The following is a 19,532-nucleotide window of genomic DNA, read 5'->3' as shown; positions in this document are numbered from 1 at the left end:
AGATCCCAATTCTGAAGCTCATGGATCTAATCTGATATGTAGATTGATGGTTGCAGTTGAGGCATGAGTGCAGTGGCATAATGCCTTTAGGTGTGCTAATGTAGAGCTGCATCTGCATCCATAGATGCAGGCATGGAACGTGAGATGAAAAGAAGGGAATGAAAGAGAGCAGGCAGGGATCTGTGTCTCAGAAGAGCTATGCTGCATCGACTGGTGTAATAACTAGCTCAGTCGCTTTGTAGCAGAGGTTGAGAGAGAGAGAGAGAGAGACCATATGTTAGAGGAAGGTCTAGCTGAGACGGTTGATTGGCTAATCTCTGAGGGGGCGGAGCTTTCGTTCTGAATGATTTGTGTGATACCCCTCCCAGTAAGGATTTGGGGACAGTTACCAATAAGGCAGGGGGAGGGTGAAGGAAAAAAGGAGGTTGTGTGCATGAAGCGTGCATCTGAGTGGGTGTATGAGAGAGAGAGCAAGAGAGCAAAAGAGAAATAGAGAAGGGGTGGGAGAGAGAGAGAGAGAGAGAGAGAGAATGAGGGAGCTTCAGGCACTCTGAGTGGACTCCGGCTCCAGCATTGCTGCTGCGGTCTTTCTGGCTTCCTCTGAGGAATACAGTCCTGCTTTCCGCTTCTGCCACCACTCCGTCCTTTCTTACCTGGACACAGGGATGCATAGAACTGCGGCAGACGGAAGGAGTGGAAGGGAATAACAGGAGAGAGCTAGGGAATAACTTGGCACTTGATTCCGCTTCTGGGACATCTGGATGCGCTCCTTTTTGCCAGGAGAGAGAAGAGGAGCAGAGGGAAAGACAGGAAAAGTGGAAGGATAAAGAAGAGTCAGGGGTTAAGGGAAGGTTACCAAACACAATAGGTTTTAAAAGCAGAAAAGAAGGGGGGAGGAATAGAAAGAAAGTAAGAAAGGCAAAGACAGTCCAGTCTCAGAAATAGAAGCACAGGAGGCAGGTGAGTGTACCAAGAAAAGAAAGAGTAGGAGAGAAGACAAGAAGAAGGTCCACATGGCCAAGACGCTAAGCCTGTAGACTAGAAAATTTTGCCTGCTGCATATCCTAGCTTGGATGCTTCCATTCATCTTTTAATTCTTTCATCTGTCCATCTGTCTATTCGCAATTAGCACCACTTGCCAAGCTTTCGGTGTGACTGCATGCATGATTTGATCTTCACCAAAACTGTGGACTAGAATGTATTTATTGCATGCATGTCTATATGACAAAGGATAAGTAAGGACCATGGCATTCTGGGCTTTCTTTTTGTATATACAGCCTGGACACCTGTCTCCAAGCCGCATGACAAGCCTCTTTTCCACTCGCAGCCAAAGAGGCGACTGACTGACGAGATTAACGACTGCTGGAGCGCTTGAGCTTGTGCTGAATTGAGGCTTTAGTAGAACTTAATCGCATTGAAGTAGCATGCATGCATTAGAAGGCTAGATGTAGAGGGGAATGATGGATTGGAGCTCACCTGAGATTTAAGAGGTGTGGCTGGACCTCAGCGGGATCTGCCTAGTGCTGAACACTCTGAAATGTCCTGGGAGCGCACATACTTCAATATGTGGAATATAGGCCCATTTTGCTCTTCTGACTTCCTTTGAATTTAACTTTTTTTTCTTTTTTTTCTTAGTGCAGACATATTGTCTGGTTTGACAAAGGGATTATTGCTGTTATTTTGTCTTTTCTTTAACTTGTGGAGCCTAGAACTGTTTGGTTCATGGACCAGCGGCTCTTCATTCATTAAAACTGTTTTGACAAAGGGATTGTTTTGTTTCACATCCTCTTTTCATCTGCATTGTTTTTGTTTTCTTTCCTTTAACGAATGGAGCTTAAGCTTGTTAGGCTGTAGGACAGTTGTAATATCTTTTGAAGTTCTTTGAAATATGTAAACTCATTTTGGACACAAAGGCAGACGCAATCATGCCCAACTGAGGACAACAGGATTGTTTACCTTCAGACTTTCTTGTGCATCTGTGGTGTTTTTTTTCTCTTAAATTGGTGCCAAACCTCTGTCGAAGTGGGGATCATTTGGCCCCTGGGGGCCCCGGTGCCCGCACCGGCCCCCAACCCTAAGATGAGGCGCTCGAGCACAGATGAAACTCCGTATCGGCGCAGTCCCTCTCTGGACAGTAAAACGGGCTCTCCCCCACTGCGCTACAGTGGAGAGTATGAGTATCGCAGCGCTCCGTTTGGCTTTGGGTTCCGCACAGCGCCGGGTTCACAGACGGCCAAAGCTGGCTACGCCACAGCACAGGGCAGGAAATATGTAGTGTTTTACCTGGACCTCTCCTTCATCTTCCTCCTAGAGCTGCGGCGCTGCAGGATGGCTGAGGGCTGCATGAGGGCCCTGCGCTATGCTATGGTCTTCTTCAACCTCCTCTTCTGGGTGAGTAGAAAAAATTCCATTACTTCCACTATGAGTGAGTATGAGAGAGAGAGAGAGATTTCTTAGCATTATTACCTATATAACCCCCCACCACACACACACACACAAGTTTCTTTATCTGTACATCACTGAAAGTCTTTGTGTGTCAGCTTTTGCATGAGTCCCTCTCTGCGCTGCATGCCTCTGTTTTATTAAACTTCCTGTGTTGAATAGAAGAAGAGAGAAGTGACACCTGGACAGAGACAATACAGCAGGGACTATTACATTTTCACTCCAGTTGGTTTCTATTTTTGGTTTGTTGCTATATTTTTGTATGTTGTACAAACTGTTATAAAGAATCTGTACAGGTCACGTGATTATAAATTATATTTGAAATATCTGACACTGGGGCGGCACAGTGGCGCAGCAGGTAGTCACACAGCTCCAGGGACTTGGAGTTTGTGGGTTCAAGTCTCGCTCCTGGTAACTCTCTTGGTGTGTTTGGTGTGTTCTCCCTGTGTCCACGTGGGTTTCCTCTGGGTGCTCCGGTTTCCTCCCTGGACCCACCGCGACTCTGAACTGGATAAGCGGTTACAGATAATGAATGAATGAATGAATATCTGATACTGATGCAGGTCTCAAAACTACAGTGTAGTCTGGCAATGTGCTTTTTATGTTCTAACCATTTATGTTCCTTACCATTTGTGTCACCACTTGATGCAATACTGTCTTTGAAACTGTGAACATATTGTGAACATATGCTGTGTTGTTTTTCAACTGCTGTTAGTGCAGTCAGTACGAAGATATTTCATTAAATATATATAAATTGCACCATGATTGGCTTTTGTGAGCATACTGTGGCTACAATTAGTATTTAAAGAACTCTGACCCATTGCATATCAGACGTTAAACAGCATATGGTGATACATGTCAAGTACTTTACATGTAGTTCCCACTCACTGTTCTCTCTTTATTCAATAACTTTAAATGATTTTCTTTCTGCTCTTTTAGTACAAATTATTCCTGTGTGAATAAATGGCAGAACACATGCTAACAACATATGATTAAACTGAAGCCTAAAACTCTACATATAACATTACATTGTCTACCTTTCACCTGCTTTTGAATTAATTTAAGTGACTTGCTTTCAGATATTTAAAGAAAGCTGCAATATGTTTCAGTCTTAGAGATCGCTTGCATTTCTTCCTTTTTAATCATCTACCCCAGTAATCATAAACACATCGCACTGCGTTGACGTCTGGTCTCCGGGGTGTCCAGTTCATTTCCTTTTCTCAGTGAAGGATTCTTGACATCTACACATTACATTCAGCCCTGTGTTGTTGTCTTGTCGTCTCACAGAAGGATAGACAGAAACTTCTGTGGATTTTTTTCAAAGTAGAAGCAAGACCGGAGCTTGATTTTCCACTGTCTCTCAAAGATGAAAGCTTAAAAAAAAAGCTTTTGGTTTCCTCCCACAATCCACAAACACATGTTGGTAGGTGGACTGGCTACTCAGAACTGTCCATAGGCGTGAGTGGGAGAGGGAATGTGTGAGTCACCCTAAGAAGGACAGGCACACTCCTGCAGGGATTGCGTCCCACTTTGTGCACAGTGATTCTTGGTAGGACCCACGACTCTGAACTGAAAAGCGTTTATAGACATTGAATGAATGAATGTGACAGTTTTAGAGATCTGTTGTCTTGCATGGTTGTTAGGAGTCCCAGTTTTTGTGTATCTGTTAACACTAAATAGATTTTAGATTTTCATGCTTTTTCATGTGTATTTCTTTGACCTTCTGAATGTATGTCTAACCTAATGTCCTGAATAAATAATAGTCCTGGAGAAAATGTCCATTGGGAGTGGGAATGAGGAGTGGTCTCTGAATTTTGCACTGAATGTAGAGATGACTAACTGCAGAATGAATGTGTCTTCTTTTTCAGTCTAAGTAAAGCATCTTCTTATGGGTTGCGAATGCCAGAGTACGCTTGGGACAGGACGGTGACTATACTGGCAGATCGTTTTTTTTTTTTTTTTTCAAGTGACAGCATATTGCAACTATGATTTCTCCCTCTTCATTCAGTGACTTCTCCAAAGCCACTTGCAGTAAATGTGTCCCAGAACTCTGTGTGTGTGTGTGTGTGTGTGTGTGTGTGTGTGTGTGTATGTGTCAGTCCATGTGACAGCAGCAGAAATAGTGAGGATAAGGTGAAATGGTGTGTATACCTCTCTGTAGACCGTCCTTCAGATGGAGTGTCAGATTAGTCAGATTAGTCCTCCTATTGCACACATTCTTTTCTTTCCCCCAGCGTAATGTTTGTGTGTGTGTGTGTGTGTGTTACTTGGTGAGCTTGTTATTGTGTGTGTGGGTGGCTTCTTTCCATTTGCAGTGTCTACATACTGTATTCTCCAACTTAATTAATGCACATATTTGCTTTATGTTTCAAGCAGTATGTGGTAGCTTTGTGACAAAGTGTCTTCAGGGTTGTGTTACAAGTGCCTCAGCGGGGCTTTTTTATATGAAGGTGGGGACTATGCTCCGCTTGGTAATAAAGTACAGTCCTCTGACACCAGGAATTGTAATTCTGCTGGTGTTCGCGAGCCCCTGCTGGAGATGAAGTGACCCATGCTCTGCTTAAATCACAGCTTGTCATCTGTAGGACGGCTCATTTTGGGGGAGTCTTGTGGTGGGGTGTGTGTGTGGTAGTGCTCCAGGGCCATCAGAAAAGGGCCAGTTCCGACGTGATTAGCAGCACGAAGGATCAAAACAGAGGCACAATAGCAAGCTCTGCAGGCGCCTGCTATTAGAGACTATCAACAGACGTGTGTTCACCCCAAAAAGCCTCCATTAGTCAAATTAGGGCTCTAATGAGAAGAAGCACTTAGCTGGGTAGGGAGCCTTACTATGAGGTTTGTACATTGGCACAGACACGCATGCGCATACACACCACTCTCACACAAAAACACACCCACATGCCTCTCAGCATGCACACACATATAGTAAACACTGAAGAGGGAATACACTCACCTCCCAAGAGATGCTCATCACTGTTTTATTTTAGCATCATACAATAAAGTCTTTCTAAGTAGAAAAAGAAGCTAAGTACACTCTCTGACTCAGATACAGAGGAGACCAGGGAGAGTTGTAAAACTTTGTGTCTCAACCCCAGTCCTAAATGGCACACTCAAGGTCCTAAAGTCCATATTAGCACATGCCCACGAGGCAGTAGGGCATCACATTTCCCATTTTAGCCATTAAAGGGCCACTTCCAGCTTCCATTTATTACCCTGGAGCTCATTTCCTATTGGTTAAATTTGAATTGCTACAATTTACCATGTGCTATGACCTCCAGGAAAGACTATGAAACACATCTGGGGAGATATTTAAAGTACAGCTGACCACATATAATGCTCGGTTTACTAGTTTGTTGAGCAGTTTTGCATGAACTTTCCCCACTGGGAATAAATTACCGGCAGTGTCTCAAATGTGTGTTTTTGGGAGCAATGGCCGAAGTGACCAGATGGAGGCAGAGGTCTTGAAGACATGCTCAAAGAATATTCACCAACTCTTTTAACTCTGGGTCTATGAGAACTCGCCGTCTGCTCAGTGAATACTGTGGCACTGACTGTTCTTGTTACTGTCCCTCAGATTATATTTTCTGAACTAGAGCTCCTTTGGATTATTTTGGTGGAAAGCAACTTCTTTGACAGTGCTTTCAGTTATTCCTAAATGTTTAATTATCTCAGTTCATTGATTTGAAACATTCCCAGTGCAACTGCATTGATAAATAAAAGGGGAAAAGAATGGAATTGCATTATTCAAAACATAAACAAAATTACTATGGTTAAGTAAAAGTGTTTCACACATGAGCTAACCTTATGGTGGGATAAATTATTTCCCTTTGGCTGTGGTGCCTTATAGCACAGCAATGGCCCACACAGACTAGCTAATCACAAACACAAATGATGGAATAAACACAGATTTAAAACCCACCTTGCCTTGCTGCTTTGCACTGCTGATTATAAATAAACAAACAAAAATAAATAAATAAACAAACAGCAGCCATCTCTTTTGGTTTTAATTTAATTTCAGTAGACTTTAAAAAAGCAAGCACCGCATGAATTAATATTATTATTTAGAAAAATGGATTGATTCAAAAGTGACCTGATTAGATGCAGTTCAAATAGCAGTAAATTTAGCTATGACAGCAATTATATAATTTTTTAACATAACACTTTTTTAAATGTCACCTCCCTGATTTTTTTTTCTTATATAGCATAATCTATTTGTTAAATTCTGTCCAATGGTGGTGTAAAGTAACTGACTTAACAGAAGCTAGCATTTTGAAGCATGTTGAACTGTACAGTGGTGTGTTAGCTGCCGTTTGAAAAGAACAGGTGGCTGGCGGTGATAGCCTTCACAGTGTCATCGTGACATTGTGACATAGACATTGATGAAATAAACTACTGACAAATGTCAGTTATAAATATAAAAATGATCATATTTTTCACCAAGTTGCTGAACTGAATCTCTGGTATATCAAAGCAAATCAAATTCTATTATCTTTCATTTGCAAACCTTGCTATGAAATTATATAAAAAATTCAGACATTAAGTCAGCTCATAGACTCCTTCCCCTACATTTAGCTCTGCGTGCATTGGTTGATGACTCCATTAGCTCACTGAGCCTTTGGTATCTTTCATGTCACAAGTGAAGCACAATAATCAGATGGTCCTCTGAGCTGTTTGCATGATTAGCTTCAGCCTAAGAAAATTAAACACTAATTGTGCCTCCATTTCTTTTACACGCTTGTACATCTGGACCTCTCGCTTTCTCTCTTTGTTCACCCCACACACACACTCACACTCACAGACATGCTCATGCACACATACTGGCCTGCAGGAAGAGTGGCCCTGCTGAGCTGGACGTGTGTGTATCACTCTTCTCCAGATGAGCGACGGTGGAGGTTCAGCGGAGAGCAGAATAGACGCTTTCTCTGCGGGCATGCTTTGATGAGCCTCAATTGCAGTATAAATGACTTTACAGGAGAATTACAAAACCCGCCTCCCCCTTCTTCCTCCTCCAAACAGGCTGGAATAGGCAGTCTGCTAATCGCACCGAGCTAAAAGCAGCCCCTCACAGAGTCCTAAAGAGAAGCAGCCACATCACCCTGCACTCAATTAACATCACTTACTAATTAATCTTGTTAACGCAGGATTTGGCATTTTTCACACCAAGGGGACCTGCAGGGAGAGAGAGAGAGAGAGAGAGAGAGAGAGAGAGAGAGAGAGAGAGAGAGAGAATTAATGAATGACCAAGAGAAAAAGAGAAGGTAGAGAGAGAGAGAGAGAGAGAGAGGGGGGGGGTGAGTGACTGGCAGAAAAATAAAGGAGAGAGAAAGAGAGGAGAAGGAGAGAGTAACAAGTAAATAGAGTGAGAGAGACTGGGGAAAGAGAAGTAGAAGGAGAATCTCATGACTGTTACCCTGCTCTTGTGTGTGTGATGATGGAGTGCGAGGCAGTTTGAATATAATAGACAGATGAAGAGGGGAAGAGAATTTAAGAGATGGAGCAGAAGTGTGCTTAGAAGTTATTTTTACTTTCCTGCTAATCTAGGTCAAAGCACAGCCGTTGCGTATCACTATAGACTCCCACTTAACGCCCATACACGCTGCTGTACTGTGCACTGCTCTGGCCCTGGCAGTGGGCTACTGCCGCTGGTCATTTATTCATATCAAAGAGAGTGATGGTATGACCGTAAAGGTCAGGAGATCTGGCAGTGCTCTGACCTTCTCCTGTCAGGACTGGATTGGCTAATGGTAAATGTTGTATGGCTGTGGTTTACTTTTATCAAGTAGGATGCTGGCAAGAGGCAAAAAGGTCAGAAAATCTGGCCCTGGACTTGTTTCGTTGCACTGCTAAGGCCCTTAAAATGACATATCTCTTGCAAACAATTTATTTATATAATTTTGATATATATATATCATATATGGGACCCAGATCGGTCTTTGCAATGAGTTGGACTGGTGTTTGTGGTCCAGGAATAGTCATCCAATATTCTTGACCCTCAGATATCCTGATGGCAGAATGTCATTATATTCTCACAGCTTGTATACCTTCTCAAAAAAGACACTTTTCATTTCTAAATATGGACCATACGGCCCGAAGTGTGAATATGGAAATTTATGAGTTTTAAATGCTTTATCAAACAAGTTTTTTTCAAACATTTATGAAAGCTAAATTGGACACAGAATGCTATGTTTCATTCATTGAGGCAAAGTCAATTGAAGAGGCAGCAGATGTCAAAGCCCAAGCCCCATGTGCCACAGAGCAGATATTAAGTGCATATCACAACATCTGGATGGAAGCTAAAGCTGTGAAACGGAGGAATATTTTTGACCCTGTTTTCTCTCACTCACTCTGCCTCTGCCTCTTAGGATCACCACTTTAATCAGTGACATTTTTGGGATAGAAACTCAAGCAGGGGGAAACAAATATATCAAATTTCTACCATTTCCAGCATTAGCCTGAGAAACCACTACAATAGATTTTTTACTCCATGGTCCAAAACAAATCCGGTCATCCCCAGCAAAATGTATTATTAAATGAATATTTTTGCATCCCTGGGTTTTTGTTGCATCTGAGGCAATCATTTCTAACCATTTTGACATGGATCCTTTATACCTTCGGTCCAGTTCTCCATCAAAAACAACTGCACAGAGAGAGAGCCTCATACATAACATTACCATTATCCAGGCTATGTTGAGATGAATGTCGCAATCTCTTTAAACCGCAGAATGCTTTGAATAACCTCATGAGCTTTGAATATGTTTCATGCGATACTAGTTCACTCTCTACTATGATACATTCCTAATGGCAAAATAAAGGCCTTTTAAAAGTTTTAGAACACCTGTCAAATTACGTTAATGTTATTTTATATATAATATTATATAGCTAATTTATTCAATTAAAATTTAACTGTATTAATTGTATTTATATTAATTTAATATAGTAAACCAGAAGGTTTTAGATATTTTAAATACAGTTGGGAACTGTAAATAATGAAATGCTTTTACGTTGATGGGATTTTCTGTCATCACTTTTAACAAACAAAGCATTCATTTAGTATAACTTCATTAATGATGTCTGTCACTGTGGGCACATCTAACAATTACACATCTAACAGTTTTTTTAGAATCTAAAATAGTGTATAATTTACTGCTAATTTGAAAGTAATTTACAATATAGTGTATTAGTTATGTGAGTTTGTGTGAATGGGTGTGTGCTTTGCCCTGTGAAGGACTGCCACCCCCTCCAGGGTGTATTCCTGTTTTGCACCCAATGATTCCAGGTAGGCTCCGGACCCACCGCGACCCTGAGCTGGATAAGCGGTTACAGATAATGAACGAATGAATTAATTAATTACTGTATATGTGCTGAATTATACTTACAAACCCCTCTAAAATTTTACCAGTTCCAAATAAAATATAATAACTTGAGGTTATTTACACATTGCCATATTCAAATGCAAAACCTTGTGTCTCTGTTGTTGTCATTTGTCCTTTGTTATGATTTGAAAGTCCAAGTTGCCCTTTAATCTGGGTTAATGTTTCATGATGTATGGACCAACAGAAGTGGTTCGAAATCATGCCACTGTCTTACAATTAAAAGAGTGCTTGGGATTTTTTCCTTGTCCTGTAAACATACTTATTTATGCAAAATTTGGTTTCAATAAATCTGGTGTACATAAATCACTCCCAGTCTCATAGATTTCCACTTCCCCGTCATGTCTGTGCTGGACCAAAATGACGTAAAATCCAATAATGCTACATCCAATTAAAGCTTATCATTGCTTCATTGAAAAAACATATGCTTAAATCTGCCATATAGTCATATCGAATCGTTCAACAGGATATACTTCCATGGGTTTCCACAAACCCATTTATCCATCCATCCATTATCTGTAACCGCTTATCCAATTTAGGGTCGCGGGGGGTCCAGAGCCTACCTGGAATCATTGGGCGCAAGGCGGGAATACACCCTGGAGGGGACGCCAGTCCTTCACAGGGCAACACAGACACACACACATTCACTCACACACTCCCACCTACGGACACTTTCGAGTCGCCAATCCACCTGCAGCGTGTGTTTTTTTTTTGGACTGTGGGAGGAAACCGGAGCACCCGGAGGAAACCCACGCGGACACGGGGAGAACACACCAACTCCTCACAGACAGTCACCCGGAGCGGGAATCGAACCCACAACCTCCAGGCCCCTGGAGCTGTGTGACTGCGACACTACCTGCTGCGCCACCGTGCCGCCCCACAAACCCATTTATGCAGACTCTAAACATGCACTCAAATAAACTGCTAGACTGCAGCAATGTAGGGCTGATACTTCAAAATTTGTATTCACTAAATATTCTGAATTGCAATATGAGTTACCGGTGATACCTATTCATTCTTAACAATTACTACAGTGATATAATGAAACCTTCATACTTCCCATGAAGTCAGAAAAACAACCACTACTTGGTACTGATGTAGATATTGCTCTGAATTCAAATGTCTTAACTGTGCAGTCTGCAATCATTTAATAATGCAGGCAAGCACCAGGTGTTAATTGTGATAACGTTCAAAAGACGTGTTGCAAGCAAATACAAAATATCTTACTGTGCTGCATCTATACTACTATATGCACTAGACCAAGTTGACAGTCTTGAATTAGGAGTAAGTAATTAGCTCTCCATGCTGCACATAATCATAACCTGTCTGACATGCTGGATGAATAGCCAGAGGGTGTTGGGGGGAAACACTGTGGCATTTATCCCTCTTTTAAAAGACTTTCAGTGATTAAATTGGTGTCAGATTTGGATGGAATGCATAATTGAACCCAGTGTTAGACACCACCATTATATTCTCTTAATTAGGAAGCAAATAAAAATAAATAACCCAGGGCCAGCTCTTTAGGTTGGGTTTGTAAACATATGTAAATACCCAAGCCATGTTTTCTCCACAGAACTCTAAAGTGCCAGTGGTTTACCTGTCATTTTTGCCCAGTCTTTCTCAATGACTTACTTTAGATGTTTACAGAAAAGCTAAATGTTGCACAGATATCTGTGTGTGAAAATTAGTCCTAGTATCAGGCCCTTGTGTTTTTCAAGGCCATCAGGATTTTGCTGCAGAACTGAAAAATTATTGGGCTGCCTTGCCCTTATTTGCTATAATTCAACATTATTGCGCACAACATTTTGTTACACAACCAAAATTATTTACATCAGACCACTGCAGTGTAAAGAGCTGCATTCTCAAATGAGTGAAAAAGGTAATCACCAGATTTTGGGTTTAGAAGCTCTGCGTAATGTTCTACTACCAAACTGGGCTTTTTTTGTGCGATTAATTGATATTAGGCTAGAATTTAACACCATTACAATGTTACATAGATTAAAATAACTATAACAAATTTGTCCCAGGAATCATCTGACTAATCAAATTAAGATTACATATAAATACTGTGATGAACCCATTTAATCTGACCGTAATTGTTTAATTATTTTTTTTTTTTTTTTTTTTTTGGGCGCTCTAAATGTTTCTGAGAAATATATCAATGCATTTCCAGCAAATATATAAATAAATAAGTGTCTCAGTGAAACATGTACAGTGTCACATGTTTAGAATTAAATTGTCACATAACAAGAACTGTTTATGCCCTGGTTGCACCATGAGAAGAGGATGGCTGCAAAGTTCTCAAAGAAAAGTTTAATAAAGTATGTTAACATAAAGAGGGGTCAACTGTTTTTAAGACATAAACTCTTTAAAGTGCCTAGTGTGGATATATGTATTTTCAATTACTCAGGTTTGTTTAGTGTGGTCATGGAAGGAATAAATATGTTGATGGCAACAATAGTTACCAGTGGGATAACAATACATCGAAATATACACATATATAGTTCTTCTACCAAACTTTCTACATTGTTTTATCTTTTAGTTTTACTTTGAGTCAAATTCTAGATATGTTGGATCCAAATGACCATCTAGAGAAGGCATGCAAAATTGCAGTTAGCTCTCAAAATAAGTAAGATGCTGGCCTCAGTGATTGTGATAGCGATGGATCAGATTTGGAGTAAGAGGGGGAGACAGGTCATTTGTCAGCCAGGCTGTTACATGCATATTCTGAACTTATGTACACAGTTTCCTCCCACGGTCCAAAAACACATGTAGGTAGGTGGATTGGTGACTCAGAAGTGTCCATAGGTGTGAGTGTGTGCGAGTGTGACTATGCATTACCCTGTAAAGGACCGGCGCCCCCTCCAGGATGTATTCCTGCCTTGCACCCAGTGATTATGGGTAGGCTCTGGACCCACTGTGACCCTGAACTGGATAAGGGTTACAGACAATGAATAAATGAATGTATGAATGATTGTTTCAATGCACAAAAGAAACGATGCTGATGTTTGATGTTCTATTATCTTTGCTTTCAGTATTCAGAACTGTTTTTCAATGTATACATTAGTCACACTAGAATATAATAGAGCTTTCTTGTGGAAATACTGGGGTCTGCTAATAAGAAAGTTTTAAATGTGATACTGCATAGGACATCTCATATCATCCCCCACTTATCCTCACAATTGTGACCAATCATAAAACAAACATTTTCACCAATGTTTCTTTTAAAATGTAAAAAAATGGTGATGGAATTTTTTCAAAGGGTTAGTAATGACATTCATTCATTCATTCATTATCTGTAACCGCTTATCCAGTTCAGTATCGCGGTGGGTCCAGAGCCTACCTAGAATCACTAGGCGCAAGGCGGGAATACCCCCTGGAGGGGGCACTAGTCCTTCACAGGGCGACACACACACCTTCACTCACACACTCACACCTACGGACACTTTTGAGTCGCCAATCCACCGACCAATGTGTGTTTTTGGACTGTGGAAGGAAACCAGAGCACCTAGAAGAAACTTACGCGGACACGGGGAGAACACACCAACTCCTCACAGACCCACAACCTCCAGGCCCCTGGAGCTATGTGTAATAATGACATATAAAGATATATATATGCTATATGGGATCTTTGAGTTGAAAGCGATACTCAACTTTGCAAAACAAAAATAATATCCTTCAGTAAAGAAAACTAATAGGATTAGCTACATAGCAAGCGATTAAGCACAAATACATTGACCATTATATAGAAGTTTAGTTCTCATAATAGGGTTCTTCAGAGTTTGCAGATTCCCTCGTGCACACACACCTACTACATTTTAAATTGTTGGAGGAATTGAAAACTCTGATCTGTTCAAACTTTGCAGTGGTCTGGTGTTAGAGACACATTATACAAAGTAATATATTTGGTGAAAATGGCCCCCAACATTTATCTGTCCGTAGATAGTTCAGACTACAAACATCCAGTCTGACCATCTCAAGAAGTAAGCAGTAGCAATTAACTACAAATTGCTACTATAACTGGAGTAATGTAACAACCAAAAATAGTGAGTAGGACCCTGTCTGAACTCCACGGCTTTGCTTCACACAACATTCCAAAGCCACTCTGAACTATTGCCCAAAAATTATATCTGAGTTTGCTTCCACATTGCAGCCTTCACATATTAGCACATATTAATAGATAAAAAACACTCTGTTCATTATAGGGCACCTCCAATTCGTTTGACTTTCAACAGCTTTGAATAAAGTGACTGACCTATTCAATGTGCTATGTCTTTGTATCCAGGCACTGCTGTATCAGCTGGAGTTCATGGTTATGCACGAATCTTTCATGATATGTGATACATAAGACAATGGATTTTGATAGCTTTTAGTGAATACCAAGGTTAAAATCAGCTTATAGGCTTATATAATTTCTCCATTCAATAACATTTGTGAAATATATATCCAGTGCCACATAATGCATACTCATTTATCTGGAAAAAAAAGATTGGTCTGATACCATTAAATGAGTAGACCTGTCCTGCGGAGAGCTGCGCAGAGCTACATCTCACACTGATATAAAAAAACTCAGTTGTACACCTTGTCAATGAGACATGCATTTGAGCTATGCTATGAATTAAACTGCTGCCACTGGTTGAAAAGCTTGACATGTGTCTCAGAGCAACCTTCAGTAGAAGAAGTAACCTCATATTGAATAGTCTAATCATTCAATACCGTGTCCTTACCTTGAACGCTTCTTACCCACTCATATGAAAGAGTGTCTGAATGACAAGCTGATTTGAGCTTTGCATTTGCTCTATTCTATATGCAAAGAGGGTTTATGTAATGATTATTATAATTCTAAGGAGTTCACTTAAAAGTGAGTTCAATGTAAAATAAGATTTCTTAAATTTACAAAAAGTTACAGTTTGTCTTTGATCGTTGATGTTTAATGCTTCAATTCTATACACGATTCATATTTGGCATTTTCTCAGCTCAGGAATCTTCATGAAACTTAAATTTCTGTGCAATTTATTTATTTATTTTTTACTTTTCAAGTTCAGGTAACAATTCCTCCTCAGGATGTCTAACGTACGGTCGTTACGTACATATTCAGAATATCAGGATCATATCTGATCCCAAGCTAACTTCACTCAAACCATTTGGAGTAGGTGTTCTGAGAGGAATTTTAAACAAATATTATACAAGTGTTAATCTCTCCTTTTCTCCTAGACACATAATCGGAACTCATCCCAGAACTATGGTGGCATTTCTCATTTCCGTTCTGCAAATGAGAAACCAAGTCCCATGGAGTAACCTCCCCTCCTTCAGTTCAGTTCTTGATGCTAGTTTACCATTTGATTGAATTCAGTAGCCTTCAGTGGCCTGAGCTAATTAAAACATTCTTTTAGTCAAATCTTTACAAATTTACTTTCTCACTTTACCTCACGTTTAAACACAGGGTCCCTGACTGTAGAGACTATCACAGGAGACTAATTATGCAACATAGCTGTCTGACTGTAAATATTAGTGTAAAGTCCGTGTATGGAAATGAGAAATCATTTTCAAGGCCAGCTTTTGATCAGAAAAAGAAACGTCATTTTGACGTAAATGATTATTTTATTTGAGCTGATTTGCATACTACGTGCCACATACAATAATTAGATTTCCTGAAGAATATTGGCTTAACAACTGTGTACATGTGGATAAAATCGTCATAAAAATATCAGGTGTAAACTGGTTGTGAAAACGTTGGTGAAGTATTCTTATAAACAAGCGTGTGAGGTGTAAATGTATGCACATCTCTCCAGTGAACCATTGCAGCAGAACGACCTGACACTGCATATCCAGGCAACATGTAGCTGCTCTCCTGCTCATATGATCTTTGCCTGGGATTTCTGAGATCTGTGAAGCAGATCAGCCCCCTGCCTCCCCCCCGTCGCCATGTTGAGCAAGAGCTCAATAGCCCGAGCCATCGGTAAAGTGAGGCAACTGATTGAATGGAGCCAGTGGTTGGCTTGCAATAGAAACCCATGTGTGTGCGTGTGCCATTGATGGGATCCGAGCGTCGTAGAGCTGGCATGCTGAGCATCATGGGATACGCTCCTCAGGGATCCATGCCACTGGAGCCTCTCATCTCGCCTCGCAAGAGAAGGATCAATGCAGATTAAAAATAGCATTTCATCTCCAAACGTCTGCTAAAGGACATGCTGGGCAATGCTGCTTATAGAGAAACTGAGCAATATTTAATGATTCTACCCTTTTAAATGCTGCTGCAGTGTGGCATGGTGTGTGTTTTTAAGTCTGCCTCGAAAACATTCATAAAAATGCCATTGTACACAGCCATTGACAGGCCGATTAACATACTAATAGGTGGCTAATTGAAAACTTGAAAGCGAGCTCTATATTTGGGTTGTATTTTGGCTTATGGGCAGCTTCAATTGCTTTTAGGGCATAATATTTCCTTTTCTCTTAGGTTTGTAAATGACACCCTCTCAACAGCTGTTCTTATTTATGGGTAATGAAAGTGCACTATTGTGCCTGCGGGGTGCGAGATTGCCTGGGAGACAAACACGTGGCCGTGAAAGAGAGAACACAAGCGCATTAGCTGTCTGCTGATGGGCAATGGGAAATGAGTAACTGGGGCCCTGTCCCTCCTCCTCCTCCTTCCCTCCCTCTTTTACTCCCTCTCTCATTTTCTTCCTGACTCACAAGAGACAGCCTTTCTAGCCAGATATAAAAATGGAGGCTTTATTAGTGGTGATACAAGTCCCCTCATCCCATTGATGGTGGTTTGGAAACAGGCTGGGGGATATTACATGTGCAGAAAAAAAAAGAAAAAGAAAGAGAGAGCCAGGTTGTTCCCTGACAAAAGGGGGTAATGGGAGAGAAAATTGAGATGAGGGAGGGGGTGGTGAATAAAAGGACAGAACAGAAAGGACAGTTTAGGTCTGTCTACTGGGAGGAATGGTCTCAGGACATGGCTACAGTAGGAGGTAGCGGTTAGCACTGCATGTGGCCGACTGTTGTTGAGCATATTAGTGAAACAGTGTGGCACAGGAAATATCGTGCCTTGTACAGCTGCTCATGAGCCTCAGCAGCACCCCAGTGGCTAGAGAGAGAGAGAGAGAGAGAGGGGTGACCCGAATCAGGAACACGGACACGTTGTGGGATCGTATAAACGAGTTAGCGAGGTACTAATGACGAGACGGGGTGCCTCCGAGTCCAAACGGAAAACTGGGGAATTCACAAGTACCTCAACTATGTGAGCTGAATACTAGGAGAGCTATAAGGCATAATGTGAGAGGGTAGTGTGTGTGTGTGTATGTGTCGGGATGGGGGGTGGGGGGTATAGGACCACAGAACAGGTGTGTGAGCGACATGAGGCCAGAGACAGAGAGAGAGAGAGAGAGAGGCTATGAATAGTGCCAGATTGGCTGAATCACGGAGCACCTTGAGCAACTCATAAGGGGCCCACAGTAGTCATTCATCAGAGCTTGGCTGAGCTGTCTCCCAGAAAACACTAGCTCTAACCACCTCTCTTCCACTACCACAGCACAGCACTCCTGCTCACACACATACACGCCGCTGTCACTCAGAGGCTTGTGTACACTACCTCCATACGGCCGCAGAACAGTTTTAAGAATTTAAAGTGGTGCTGTTGGTTTATCTGAGGTCAGGCGAGTGTACTTGTAATGTCAGAGAAGTAGAAGAAAATAGATTTTGCTCCACAACCCTAGGCAAATTCTCTAGGGGAATACATACACATCTTACGATGTTCTTGCTAAAGTGAGACAAAGTCAATAAGGCATGTGTAATTACAATTTAGTGAATGTTATTACAACGGCAAAGGCAAGGTGTCAAATGGAAGGAGGGGGGGGGATAAAAGTGAAAAACCTCTAGAATTACATGGAATAAGAAAAAGTCTTTTACTTTTCTTTTGTTGTGTTTTTTTTTTTTGTAATCACTAAAAATGTAAGATATGTGAAAAGCTATACCTTTACATTGGTTGTCCTTTGATGATGACAAAAATCATTCATTCATTCTTTCATTCATTATCTGTAAGCGCTTATCCATTCACCTACCTGAAATCATTGGGCGCAAGGCAGAAGTACACCCTGGAGGGGGCGACAGTCCTTCACAGGGCAACACACACACATTCACTCACACCTACGGACACTTTTGAGTCACCAATCCACCTTCCAATGTGTTTTTGGACTGTGGGAGGAAACCGGAGCACCCGGAGGAAACCCACGCAGACACGGGGAGAACACACCAATTCCTTCACAAAAATCATGCTATTTATATTTAGTTTAATGGTTATCATTGCCGATAACTATTTACGTGTCCAATTATATTGTCAGTGTCCAAAGAAAAACATGTATCTTTATTTTTGTGCATTTTAGTTTACCACATCATTTGAACAACAGCTGTCCTTCACATTGTGGTAAAACATCATGATGAATGGAGCAATAGAAATGGACCAATATGGTTTGGAATTAAATTGAATTGAATTAAGAAGGTTTCTTCTCCTGTAACCTTACTATATTGGAGATTCATTAAAAAAAAGTGATGAAATGTAAAATCTAATAAAAAAATGGTTAACAAAACAAACAAAAAAAGGTTTTCCTGCTATTAAGTAAAAAAATGATATATTTTAATACAAGACTGATTAGGCTAAATGACTTTAATAAATATATAATTAGGTTATGACAGTATGATGTGTGAAATTATGTTTAGCCAATTTGATGCAGACCAGTGAACATAATTGTAAATTTTCCCTGCCACACTCAAAACCAGGATATGCTTATGAAATGATGAAGACAATCAATGCTCCCCAGTCAGTGTTTTCCACATAAAAAACTGGATTTTTTCAACATTAATGAGGGGGAAAATACAAGCCGGTATCTCAAACCTAAGCTAACACTCCAAACAAAGTAATATAAACTACTTTTAAATTCTCACAAAAACTGCAAACATATTCAAAGGTACTTGGCTCAAATTATATTTAAAACATTTTCCAGGAAGGTATAATTACCAGACCTGTTTATCTCCACAATATTGGTAACTTTTTTGTGGTTGAAGGTGAAGGGCTGTTTATTTATTGTCATATTTTCTAGAAAGAACTCAATGTATCACCATAACAAAAATGCTACTTTGACATAAACAGTAACCCAGTAACAGTATACATCTGGCCTTACCCTGGCAAGATATATACTGTATCCAGTCCAAAGTCCAAAGCTTGTGTTAACTTGCACTTGCATGGTAAAACTGAAGCAAGTACAGAGCATCAGATACATTCTGAGTAGAATTTTAAGCAGATATCTATAGCATAACTACCTTTTGAACTTAATTTATATAATATATGGTAGATGGATGTGTTGGAACAGTTTAATAGCTTCAGGACATTGATAAAACTCATTAAATGTGAATCACATCATGTAACTGGCTTTTATCTCACATACATACTCACTTTTTTAGGCATCGGAACACTACACTAAGGGCCACTATTTTTCATATACTTCTTCACATTTTGGAACTGTTCCACCCGGGCTTTATTCATTTTTTTCACATCAAAGACACTAGTGTCCTTGTTAATAATAAATGAATTGATTCAAATTAATATGTATAACTCTATTAACCTGCATGTCCATAACACATTCTTAACATTGCACATCTTTGTATGACTTCTACCACCTCTAATTTTGCTCATTGTCATGTTCCAGAACTAGGGCTGTA

General features: G+C 40.5%; 1 protein-coding gene across 1 annotated transcript in view; it reads left to right on the top strand.

Annotated features, from left to right (window-relative positions):
• The first annotated feature begins 539 nt into the window (after positions 1 to 539).
• The window catches only part of tspan4a (tetraspanin 4a), an 82,755-nt gene continuing 63,762 nt past the window's right edge, over positions 540 to 19,532 (top strand). The window contains 1 exon segment of the mRNA XM_066685112.1: positions 540 to 2,391. Within this exon segment, the coding sequence (XP_066541209.1) occupies positions 2,080 to 2,391 (312 nt within the window). The 5' untranslated portion in view covers positions 540 to 2,079.

The sequence above is a fragment of the Hoplias malabaricus genome, chromosome 11 (genome assembly GCF_029633855.1).
Source record: "Hoplias malabaricus isolate fHopMal1 chromosome 11, fHopMal1.hap1, whole genome shotgun sequence".
Lineage (NCBI taxonomy): Eukaryota > Metazoa > Chordata > Actinopteri > Characiformes > Erythrinidae > Hoplias > Hoplias malabaricus.
Note: the sequence above shows the minus strand (reverse complement) of the source record. Positions and strands in the feature narration are given on the sequence as shown.